At 37.6% G+C, this 12,747-nt stretch overlaps 1 protein-coding gene across 1 annotated transcript in view; it reads right to left on the reverse strand.

Annotated features, from left to right (window-relative positions):
- Positions 1–12,747, reverse strand: part of pip5k1bb (phosphatidylinositol-4-phosphate 5-kinase, type I, beta b) — a 100,791-nt gene that overhangs the window by 61,898 nt on the left and 26,146 nt on the right. The window contains exons 2-3 of the mRNA XM_057831721.1: positions 2,807–2,908; positions 530–598 (exon numbers count right to left, since the gene is read on the reverse strand). Of these exons, the coding sequence (XP_057687704.1) occupies positions 530–598 (69 nt within the window). The 5' untranslated portion in view covers positions 2,807–2,908. The remainder of the gene's footprint in view (positions 1–529; positions 599–2,806; positions 2,909–12,747) is intronic.

The raw sequence follows: 12,747 nt of genomic DNA on the forward strand, positions 1-12,747 counted from the left end.
CATTGTTATATTTGGTTTGCCTATATAATAAAACCATTCAGGACATTTGGGGTTGTGTTGTTTTGTGAGGGTTTTTTTTGTTTGTTTTTTTTGTTTTCCTTTAGCCTTCTGTTCACTTTTATGATTATTTTGTAATCTTTCATTTGTATATGTACATTAAAAAATTGAATAAAACATATCTGAAAGAAAAAAAAAGACATTTAAGAAACGATGGGATATTCATGTTTTAAAAATTATGTCCTTAATATAGTGCCTTCCAGTACAAATGCAGTCTTGAAATCTGCTGTTGAGGTTCCTCACTGACTGCAGCAACATCTTCGCTGCGATGCGGTAAATTTCATCCTGAATTCACCGTGGTTACTAAAATGGTGGCGTGTTTACTCGGTTAAGGTAACCGTTTCGCACAGATCGACACTTGCTCATGTCTGCCAATGCACACTTTAAAAATTCCTGTTTTTTTGAGTCACCCTGAATTTCAGATACAAAATAACACAGTAAGGCTTTTGTGTGAAAAGTCAAAATTTATTACCTTCTTATAGGTTTTCTCTCTGTTGGAACTCCAAGCCCCCCCAATCCCATTTTCTGTTGCGGTTGACATCTGGAAGAAAAGGGTCACTCATCCTCAATCCAATTATTGAAAATCAGTTCCTACATATAAACACTACGTATATTATGATCACAGGTAGCGCTGCAACAATTAATCTATTAACTCGAGTAGTTCGATGAGAAAAAAACCTTCAAATCAAATTTTGCTGCTTCCAGTATTCGTTTAATTAGAGTGGCGTTACAATGGTTTGTTTGAAAAGTTTAGTTTGATTGATTCTGGTCGATATACTACCCTCTAGTGGCTACAGTGAATATGACATAATTCATTTAACATGGCTGAAACTGGCTGCTCCCTGTTAAGACCAACATAAAGTAATGTTTTTTATGCATTCGTAATTTAGTTTGTAAGCATAATATGTTCATATATGTTTGAATACTTTGTTAAGAGTATTGGGGAAAAAAAACGTTAGTATTTTATAGCATTTAAGCTAGCGGACCTTTATCCAATTGTTCTTTAAATGTACTTAGTTCCTCATTTATTTATTTTTTAATACCACCAGGTATTTTATTTTTGCAATTCTGCATAGTTTGAAGAAACACTCAGGAACTTTACTTTGTATTTGTATTTAATGCTCTTTAGAAAGTGCAATCTTAGCAAGCCTTTGTTATACACCTCCTAAAATTTATTCTGCAACGCATTAAATGTTCCTAATCCGATTACTTGATTATTTCTAATAATTTATATACTGAAATAATGGATACCTTCAGCCCTAATCACAGGTAATAAAGTCCCGATCCGATACTCAGTATATGACAGTACCGGTATATAATATTTTTGGATTATCGGACAGTATTGGATTTGGTGACAAGATCGGATCCGATCTAGAAGCGGCGTGTTTTCAGTTCCGCTGTGCTTTTCAGCTGCTGTAAATCAAATCATTAGGCAAATATGTCCGCTGAGTGAGATTACTGCTCTTTAGAAACTAATAATACTAACAGAGCATCGTGTAACATTCTTTAGGAGGTACCAGCAGAGATCCATTTAATACATAAAAATTAGGGCTGTCAAAATTATCGCGTTAACGGGCGGTAACTAATTTTTCATATTAATTACGTTAAAATATTTGACGCAATTAACGTACATGACCCGCTCAAACAGATTAAAATGACAGCAGTGTCATGTCCACTTGTTACTTGTGTTGTTGTCTTGTGTTTTGTCGCCCTCTGCTGGCGCTTGGGTGCGACTGATTTTATGGGGTTCAGCACCATGAGCATTGTGTAATTATTGACATCAACAATGGCGAGCTACTAGTTTATTTTTTTATTGAAAATGTTACAAATTTTATCAAAACGAAAACATTAAGAGGGGTCTTAATATAAAGTTTCTATAACTTGTACTAACATTTATCTTTTAAGAACTACAAGTCTTTCTATCCATGGATTGCTTTAACAGAATTTTAATGTTAATGCCATCTTGTTGATTTATTGTTAAAATAAACAAATACAGAACTTATGTACAGTATGTTGAATGTATATATCCGTCTTGTGACTTATCTTTCCATTCCAACAATAATTTACAGAAAAATATGGCATATTTTATAAATGGTTTGAATTGCGATTAATTACGATCAATTAATTTTCAAGCTGTGATTAACTCGATTAAAATTTTTAATCGTTTGGCAGCCCAAATAAAAATACGATATTTTTTTTCCCATTATTTTTACCTGTCTAAAAATATAAGTAGCCCGGCATCGAAAAATGAGTACATTTTAATGTGTAGCCACATTTTGAAGAACTAGTTAAGCTAGAGAGTGAAGGTTGGCTTTGACTGACCAAAGCAAAGTTGCCACGGCACCATCACAATCACAAGGTAGACAATGTCCATAAGAACAAACTGCTTTATTGCCTCTCTAAATGATACCAATGCAAGATTTAGTGTGCAAGGGTGTCAATAAAAGAAATGTTCATTTTTGTAGTTAGATTAGTGATATAAAATAGCATATGATCTGTGGCGGGTGCAAAATACAGTTACGACATCTCGTTGGCACTGTGCTTATAATCGGTCAATCCAATGCCGTTTTGCAAATATGACAATTCATTGACGTTACAACTTATGGCGTATAAAACTACATAAGGCTGCTAATTTTATATAAGTTTTTCTAATGAAAAACAAAACAAGTTGCAATAATTTCAGTGCATGAGACAATAGTTCCAGTACACAAGTTACAAGTGATATTTTGGCTTAGTTGATGATATTTACCTTGCTTAAAGAAAAGCTGTGTCCATTAAATAGTTATTACGGCAACATCTCCTGATTGCAAGGTGGAATGTTTATCCACACTCTGAGATGTAGGTGGGGAACCTGAATAGGAACAGAGATGCACAAATAGTCAGTTAAGCACAGTGGAAAACCTGAGCCAATCATGTTAACAGCTCCTTTAAAAGGTAACTTAAAGTGCATGTGACACGAAAAAGCATGTTAATTCCATAATACACGCGGTATTTTATGCTCCTGAATGATAGGGACCGCTTGGATGTATGTGGATGCGATCACTATATTTATTTAGTTTTTTGAATCCCGCGCCATGAAAATGAGTGACTTCCGGCTTAGGTTTTGCATTGAGGAGGAGGGCGCTGTGACGTGTACGGGTGAAGGCGTCCTCTTGACTACACAGCCGTACTGTTGTGTATGAGGACGAAGGATTCAGCTGATTTTGCGGATTAATACGTTTATTTTTCGCATTACGCCAGCCAAACGGCTGCAGAAAAATCTTGCAGTATAAGGGAGAGGCGTGTGCGCCTTTTTGGAGTTTCAAAAGGTTCCCGTTCACCGTGGATATTGGCCAAAACAAGCCCTACTACTGTGGGACCACTGGACTTACGAGGAAGTGAGTAAACATCTTGTTTTGTATTATGTCAAATACGAATACAGCAATTACAAAGTAAACACTACAAACTTTCTTGAAATAAAGGACTACTTACGTTTGATCATTGATAGGCATGTAAAAAGCTCTCCTCATGCACATTAGCTGCACAACAATGGGGAACGAGCTGTAAATTGCTCTCCGCCGGGCGGTTTGCCGATCCGCGAAGACAATCGACAACCCAGTCGTCATGTCAAATAATCCGGGCTAGTTATGTGTGATTTTCCGCTTCGAAGACTTTGAAACCTCACTCGGTTCGGGTTAGCATGTCGACTAACTGTCACGCCTCTTGGTTTGTTTACATTCTCCGAAGCCGGGGAAGGGAAATGACATATGTCCGATTTAGGTGTCATAAAATATCGTTCGGGAGGTGCGACAGTAAAGGTGAAGTCGACAGTTTTGACCATTACGGAGTAATTTTGCTATGTCGTCTTGAATAAGTTCATTTTTATTATTTCATATTCCATTTAGCACAAGACTGTTATTTGTCATGACCATGCCATTTATTTAGCAATTGGGGAAAATACTTGGATAAAAAGAATATCCTGTAAAAATATTGGAATAGAGAGACTGAAACAATGACATTTTGCGGCTCTCTTCGTCACGTTTTCCTCGTTCTGAATATTTCCCCCTCAATCTGCTGAATAATAAAACCGATGAGCCCAGTCTCCCGCTGACGTCACCCACCTGTTGGGGACGCTAGAGCCCTATAATGGTAGGCGTGGCTAACTGGCAGATTAAAAGACTAATTTCTCGTCATCTGCGCTTTGCTAAATTGTTGTGAATAGTCGAATCGTCTCAAAATATGATTCTAATTCACATAATAATGCTATTTAAGACTTTTTTTCTCCTGTCGTATGCTCTTTAAGGGTGAGATAAATGTTTCCTCTAATTTAGAGTTAACAGTTCATAAATGAGCAGGGCAGCAGAGAATGTCTCAAGGGATTGTAGCTCTGTACATTACAACAAAGAGGTTACTGAAAAATACAGGTCATTTTCCATCCATTTTACTGGCAAAAAATGTATGGTTTAAATGCATTTTGGCCTTCCTCCAAAGACTGATACTTACATGGCGACATACTGCATAGGACTGATGTAACTTTTTCATGTGTACTTGGCTTAACACTTAACATTCAGTACCTTTTTCTATGACTCAATGTTGTTGTCCGTCTGTATTTTATAGAAAAGACAAACAAATAACCTTTTTTAAGGTTTCTGAGCTAAACGTCATAGTTAGAGCTGATTGTGCCAATGATTTTGTCATGCTCATAACAATGGTTTTCACATGTAGATATAAGTTTGGATCAACCATTGTGGACCATTGTGTTTAGCCTCAGAAGTTCCAGTATACTTGTACGGACAAAGCATTAGATAAATGTGCCACAGTGTTATCTGACTGAGCAAGGACTGCAGTTGAGGAGGCAGGAGTTGAAAAGTTTAAAAAAAAAAAAAAAAAAAAAAAAAAAAAAACAATAGCAGCATTTAACCATAGTCTGGCAGGGCAAGTCTGCAGTGGTGTCACCACCTGCATATAAATGATAGATGAAGCTGCAAATTCAAAAGCACTTTTCAAATATTAAAGCTCTTTAGCACATTAGTCCTCGTACTGGAAATACAGTGACGAAAATAAGTATTTGAACACCCTACTATTTTGCATGTTCTCCCACTTAGAAATCATGGGGGGTTCTGAAATTTTCATCGTAAATGCATGTCCACTTTGAGAGAGTTAATCTAAAAAGAAAAATCCAGAAATCACAATGTAAGATTTTTAAACGATTTACTTGTGTGATACAGCTGCAAATTAGTATTTGAACACCTAGTAAAATGAATGTACAGTAGCCTTTGTTTGCAATTACAGAGGTCAAACGTTTCTTGCAGTTTTTCACGAGGTTTGCACACACTGCATGAGGTATCTTGGCCCACTCCTCCACACAGATCTTCTCTAGATCAGTCCGGTTTCAGGGCTGTTGCTGAGAAACACGGACTTTGAGCTCCCTCCAAAGGTTTTGTATTGGGTTTAAGTCTGGAGACTAGCTAGGCTATGGGTGTCAAAGCACCCACTGCGGCCCTATGTGGAATAGTTTGGACACCACTGGGCTAGGCCATGCTGGAACCTTGATATGCTTCTTACGGAGCTACTCCTGGGTTTTCCTGGCTGTGTGCTTCGGGTCATTGTCATGTTGGAAGACCCAGCCACGACCCATCTTCAATGCTCTGACTGAGGGAAGGAGGTTGCGCCCCAAAATCTCACAATACAGGGCCACAGTCATCCTCTGTTTAATACAGTGCATTCGTCCTGTCCCATGTGCAGAAAAACACCCACAAAGCATGATGCTACCACCCCCATGTTTCACTGTAGGGATGATGTTCTTGGGATAGTACTCATCATTCTTATTCTTCCTCCAAACAGTTAGTGAAAATAGTGACCAAAAAGTTATATTTTGCTCTCATCTGACCACAAAACTTACTCCCATGACTCCTCTGCATCATCCATCATCCTGGTTTAAGCAGGGGAACCTTCCATGCCATGCATTATTTCAAACCATGACGTCTAAGTGTATTACGAACAGTAACCTTGGAAACAGTGATCCCAACTCTTTTCAGGTCATTGAACAACTCCTGTCGTGTAGTTCTGGGCTGAGTCCTCACCTTTATTAGGATCATTGAGACCCCACGAGGTGATATCTTACATGGGGCTCCACTCCGATCGAAATTGTTATGTTTAGCTTCTTCCTTTTTCTAATGATTGCGCCAACAGTGGACCTTTTTTCACCAACCTGCTTGGCAAATGCTCCGTAGCCCTTTCCAGCCTTGTGGAGGTGAAAAATTTTGTCTCTGGTGTCTTTGGACAGCTCAGCTGCAGCTGTATTACACAAATAAATTGTTAAAAAATTTATGCATTGGGATTTTTGGATTTTTCTTTTTAGATTATCTATTTCACAGTGGACATGCACCAACGATGAAATTTCAGACTCCTCCATGATTTCTAAGTGGGAGAACTTGCAAAATAGCAGGATGTGGGCATTATTCTTGTGCAAAAATCACAGAATGTACTATTATCCGGCCTTCGTATATCTGCGGGATCTTGCCTCACATCCCCCCAAAAAATCACAAATTTTCATACCATTTTATGTCTTTTGATCTTGATATCTTGATTCTTTTCATGATTTTTTTAAACTTGATTTTTATGTCTTTTTTTCCCCACTGGTAGTTTTTCTACAAGGGTGTCTCAAATTGTATACTAGAATGAAGCTAGGCTCTTTTAGTGCAGAATATGTATAATTTTCTTTGTTATGTTTGTTTTGCCTTACAGGTGACCTATCTGGAGTAGAACAAACCACGTAAAAACCCATCAACATTGAACTCTTTTAGAGCGAGTTCTCAAAATCTGCCAAACTAGTCAGTTTGTATCTTCATATATAGTCGATTAAAAATGACCCGGCTGATCAATGGGATGGATCAATTTTTTTTTTCCTCGATCTTCGATCTCGGTCTAAAAATAACCCAACCTTAGCTCTTTGGTTGCTATGAACACAGACACCAAAATACAAACCCACTGGGAAAAACTCCATTCATTCGTTCATGTTCTGTACCGCTTATGTTAACCCAAATTATCGACAATTGTAGAGGTTCTTCCTTTACTTTATCACTGTCAAAAAAATAAAACAAGTAACACCGCTCCTACTGATTTGAATACTACAAAAAGGTAGTGATCCATCGATTCAAGTGTTTGATAGTGTGTGTGTGCGTGGGGGTGTATGTGTGTGTAAGCCTGTTTCACCAACTGCTGCTCTCTAGCCACTCACCCTCACCTGATCCCTCCCATCAGCTGGTGTTTGGTCTAACAGACTTTTCCAGAACAATCCACGAAGAGGCCAGTAGCGACGGTGAACAACAGACCTACTGTGGTCCACCACAACAAAAGAGCGGACAGACCGATGGAAGCATCATACCATAATTTCCTATTGCAGCAGTGTAATCCAATGCACACATCTCAAGACTTCTTAAAAACTCATGCGTACCCTGTTCTGAAACTCTCACACCCTTTAAATAAATACATTCATTGAACGAAGCCCAAACAAAGTCTTCCACAATACTTTCATAATGGTTTTATAGACAACGCCACTGACTCCAGTTAGTCTACATGGAAATCAAACAGCTCTTTCCCTTAAGTCTTGCCAAGACAAATATGCAATTGAAGCAGAAACAGACCATTTGGTATGATAAAAATGCAATGTTTCAGAATTGGCTGAAAGTCAAGGTCATACGCTTGCTTGTCAGCTGATTCTTGGCACTCAAAAATAAAAGCAGGACTTGGTTTGTATAAACATTACAGAACATGCCCAACCCTAAGATGATAACTGTTAGATCAACACAGCATCTTCTTCCTGCAGGCTTCGTTTTCATTACTGTGAATATGCTGTCTAGTAGTAACATAATAGTAGAGAAACCACTAAACTTTGGTTTTGGGCTGAACCTCTACGACCTTCACCCTCCAAAAAATTGGCTGTTAGAAGAGCTCTGGACAGCAATTGATGTACAGTGTTTCCTCGTTTTTCGCGGTTAATGGGGACCAGAACTCGATGCAATAAGAGAAAAACTGCAAAGTAGCCACGTTCATTATGTTTATTTAGATTAAGAATTTGAAAGAGATACAAATAAGACATGTTTTTTTCACTTTTTTCCCCAAAATATATATGTATATAAAAAAACGTATGTGTATATATTAGTGCTGTCAAACTTATCACGTTAACGGGCGGTAATTAATTTTTTAAATTAATAACTAGGGTTGTTCCGATCATGTTTTTTTGTTCCCGATCCGATCCCGATCGTTTTAGTTTGAGTATCTGCCGATCCCGATATTTCCTAATCCGATTTCTTTTTTTTTTGCTCACGATTCAATTCCAATCATTCCCGATAATTTTTCTCGATCATATACATTTTGGCAATGCATTAAGAAAAAAATGAATAAAACTCGGACGAATATATACATTCAACATACAGTACATAAGTACTGTATTTGTTTATTATGACAATAAATCCTCAAGATGGCATTTACATTATTAACATTCTTTCTGTGAGAGGGATCCACGGATAGAAAGACTTGTAATTCTTAAAGGATAAATGTGAGTTTGTATATTGTGACTAAATATTGCCATCTAGTGTATTTGTTGAGCTTTCAGTAAATGATACCGTAGCCATGTAACTCTTCTGCCCAAATGCATGATGGGAAGTGTAACCATGACTGTGCGTAGTGGCACCAATTGATATATCTTCTCTGCGTTGGGAAATAACATAGGGTGTTAAGAAAAAGATCAACTCCTTCCTTTCTTCCCCACATTGCTTCCCACGATATTTCTAATTGATTAAAGAGGGATTGTAAGGCTTTAGCCATTTTATAAAAGGCTCCAAAGACTGCCAAAATTCACTCTACTCATTTTACGCTGCCTTTTAGCTCTATATATATATAGGTAAAACGGCGCCATTATTGATTGAACGCGACAATGCGTGAGTGGGTCGTGCAGCGCATGCGTTAAATATTTTAACGTGATTAATTTTAAAAAAATTAATTACCGCCGTTAACGCGATAAATTTGATAGCCCTACTTTAAGCCAAAACTAAAGACTCTGGATGAGTGTAAGACATTTTGTCTGTAAAGTTAAACACAATTAGAAAATGATTTAATTTAAAAAATATAAATATATTAAAAAAAGGCTTGTCCAATATTTTTTTGCCGATTCCGATACTTTGAAAATGACGTGATTAACATATTTGACGCAATTAAGGCATGCACGGAATGACCCGTTCAAGCGTTGCCTCAAACAGTTCACAATGACGCCGTTTAAGCACATTGAGAGCGAAAAGGCAGAGAAATGCGAGTGGACACAGGCTTAATTGTACCACGCCTTTTATTAGCTTGAGCTTTGGCAACTCTTTCACAACAAATATGAGTGTTGTGGCGAATGACGTGGGGAAGAATGACAGGAGACAATCTTTTTCTTAACACGCTTAATTGAACATAACGCAGATTATACTGTATACCATTTGCAGCCCCCACTGACAGTCCTGGTTGCCCAACTTCTCATCATGCATTTGGGCGGAACAGTTAAGTCACAACAGTATAATTTAGTGAAAGCACAACAAAAATAGTATTGCTATCTCTCAACAAAAAATAATGTTCACAAAACGAAAAGCGCTTAATGCAAAGAGAACTGGAATTCCCAATCAAAATAGCTATGCAAAATACACATAAAACTTACTCAGACTTGGCCTTGACTAGATCTCTAATTAATTTAAAACTCCCCATTAACACCTTGTGGTGTATTTCAATCACTACCTTACGTAGTTAAAGACACTGTGGAAAAACGGCAGGGAGCCCATGTCACGTCCCGCTCGGCGACGGCAACAATGGCGAGCTATTAGTTTATTTTTTGATTGAAAATTTTACAAATTTTATTCAAACGAAAACATTAAGAGGTGTTTTAATATAAAATTACTATACCTTGTAATCAAATTTGTCTTTTAAGAACTACAAGTCTTTCTATCTGTGGATCCCCAGAAAGAATGTAAATAATGTCAATGCCATGTTGTGCATTTATTGTTATAATAAACAAATACAGTACTTATGTACAGTATGTTGAAAGTTTATGTCCGTCTTGTGTCTTATCTTTCCATTCCAACAATATTTACAGAAAAATATGGCTTATTTTAGAGATGGTTTGTATTGCGATTAATTACGATTAAATAATTTTTAAACTGTGATTAACTCGATTAGAAATTATAATCGTTTGACAGCCCTAGTATATATATATATTTTAATAACAAGTTTTTAAGCACTAAAATGTAATCATTATAATAAGTTTTAAACATGTTACTGTCCCACTGAATTATTTTTAAACAACAATAAAGCAGAAAAATGGCTATCTTTATTAAATGCGTCATTGAGTGAGTCCACTCAAATCCGCTCAAGCTGCTCACTTACACCCAATGAGTTGCCACAGCAACTGTTTAACAAGTTAAATGATGAATAGATTGACACACGCAGCGCTTTCAAGCTTCGGTTTCCAAGCATCTGTGGCAAGATCAAACATTAAACGTCTGTCAATCATCGTTAACTTTAAGAAGCAACTCCAGTACACTGCCTGGCCAACAAAGAGCAGCAGTAAGGAGAGTGAGGCTACGTGATTGGCTCAGGATAGCTCATCTGTATTTATTTATTTGAAGTAGCGAGGGATCACCGTAATCTAAAGGTAATATAGGGATTTCCTTTTGAGAAATCTAAACAAACTTTCACACTGTTAAACTGTCAGATTTAAAAATCAATTTCCAGACAGAAATTACATTCCTTGCATCCAACCATTGTTTTTTATTCCTAAAAACTAAAATCTAGTTCTTGCACCACAAGCTCCATGGTCATATTAACTGTGTAAAATACAGGTCCAAACAAAGAGAGACACTGTGTGTATACATTGCATGTGGCAGTACTTTGTATTTCTGCCACCTTGGATAAGCACTTGTCACTGTTTGATGTGACAGTGGCTTAGTTACTCTGCAGTGGAGAATACAAAAGTCACTTCTGTTATAGATCATAAAGCAAGCGGCAAACTCCCGTGTGTGGTCTTTACTCCACTAGATGGAAATATATCAATTAACAATGTAAAATAAAATGAATTGGGGTCTTCATGGATCAACTGTTGTTTTTCACGTAGATGAACCCTTTCTGACCGGAACATTATGCAGATCAAACATAGTCCTGTATATAAAAATAAGCTTGAATAAAGATAATAATGTTGAATTGAGTGAAATTGTCAGAAGAGCTATGTCTTATAATGATAACGGTTTCTAATATTTTGCACTTCATGTAAATAGTCATGTGCCGATTACTGGTTTCAAGGTATACCATGGTATGAAAACCTCAAGGTTTTAAAACCGCAAATATTTTGTCATACCGCCCCTAAGGTATTAGCTATTTCTTATGTCCCAAAAATGCATGAAAATCCCTCACTTGTGTAACGGGTACACAGAACGTGTATCCGTTGTAGCACATCGAAACCTCCCCGCCGATTCCTTCATGTAAGGACGCTAACGGCTGCGCCGTTGGCTCGAGCTTATTGGCGCAGTGGTTACCGAACTTGCCTGCCGACTAGAATCGTCGCGGCGCGCGGGTTCGCGTCCCAGCCTCGGGTTACACTTGCAACAGTAAGGCTCAACCCTCCCCCACCGGTTGTTGAATACTTCTGCAATAGACCCTACTCACCTACGTCACAAAATGGGCGTGTCGCTGTTTCTGGCCGCTATATTGTACCTATTTTTTAGACCTATTCTCATTGTTTTCAATTAGTCGAGCAAGTTATAGAGCAATTCATGGAAGCCCCGGTGTTATCTGACGCTGTAAACTCATTGGATGTGTTGCATAAAAGGCGTTACGTGGAAAAGCTTCAGTTTATCCATTCGCCAGATCCGTATTTGATGCCTAAATCGATGTTTTTCGACCCGCTGGCTTCGCCTGACATCTGCTATCCTGATATTTACAACTATCTTGTCCACACAAAATCAGCCTATTCTCACGAAAGTTTGAAAAACTTAAAGACCTTGGAGGCTTATAAATGCTACGTTGCTGGTTGGGTGAAACAGGTCCTCATACACGAAAATTCGGCAGGAATCTTATGCTCGGAAGGTGAGTTACGAAATTTTCAATTCAAAATCTTTTGTTCTTGCTAACATCCACTGTCAGGTCTAATGTATTTCATGTCATTTGTCAATGGAGCTAGGGCTTTTAATGTTTATATGGTTTAGCGATAGCACTCTCACTACATACATATATAATATGTAATAAATTTGAAGTGCGATAGCACTACTCCAGATTGTCCCTAGTTGAATTTATTTTTTGCCTTTTGACCTCAATAGTGAAATTGTAAATTAATTGTATGACAACTGTCTGATTATCCCCTTATAATTATATATTTTCAGGTAGTTCATTCTCAACGTCTGAGTGTATGTTGTCAGCGATTAGCCTAGCAATGATCTTAATTGTGGTTGTCAGCCCAAAACCCTCTAAATATATATTAAACGCATCTTACCAGATATAAAATGACTACTACATAATCTGTGGTAGTCGTTTGGAGCCCAGTTTTCTTGTCGAATTGCAGCAGTCAATCTCGGTCTCCTCTTCGGGTCTCTCGGAATACGGTAAAACTTCAGTCTCTCCGTCTATCTTCTCTGTTTTTGCAACCGACCGCCACACACGACTTCACCATTTTGATTATTAATGTTAACG

This window comes from Corythoichthys intestinalis, chromosome 3 (assembly GCF_030265065.1).
Source record: "Corythoichthys intestinalis isolate RoL2023-P3 chromosome 3, ASM3026506v1, whole genome shotgun sequence".
Classification (NCBI taxonomy): Eukaryota; Metazoa; Chordata; class Actinopteri; order Syngnathiformes; family Syngnathidae; genus Corythoichthys; species Corythoichthys intestinalis.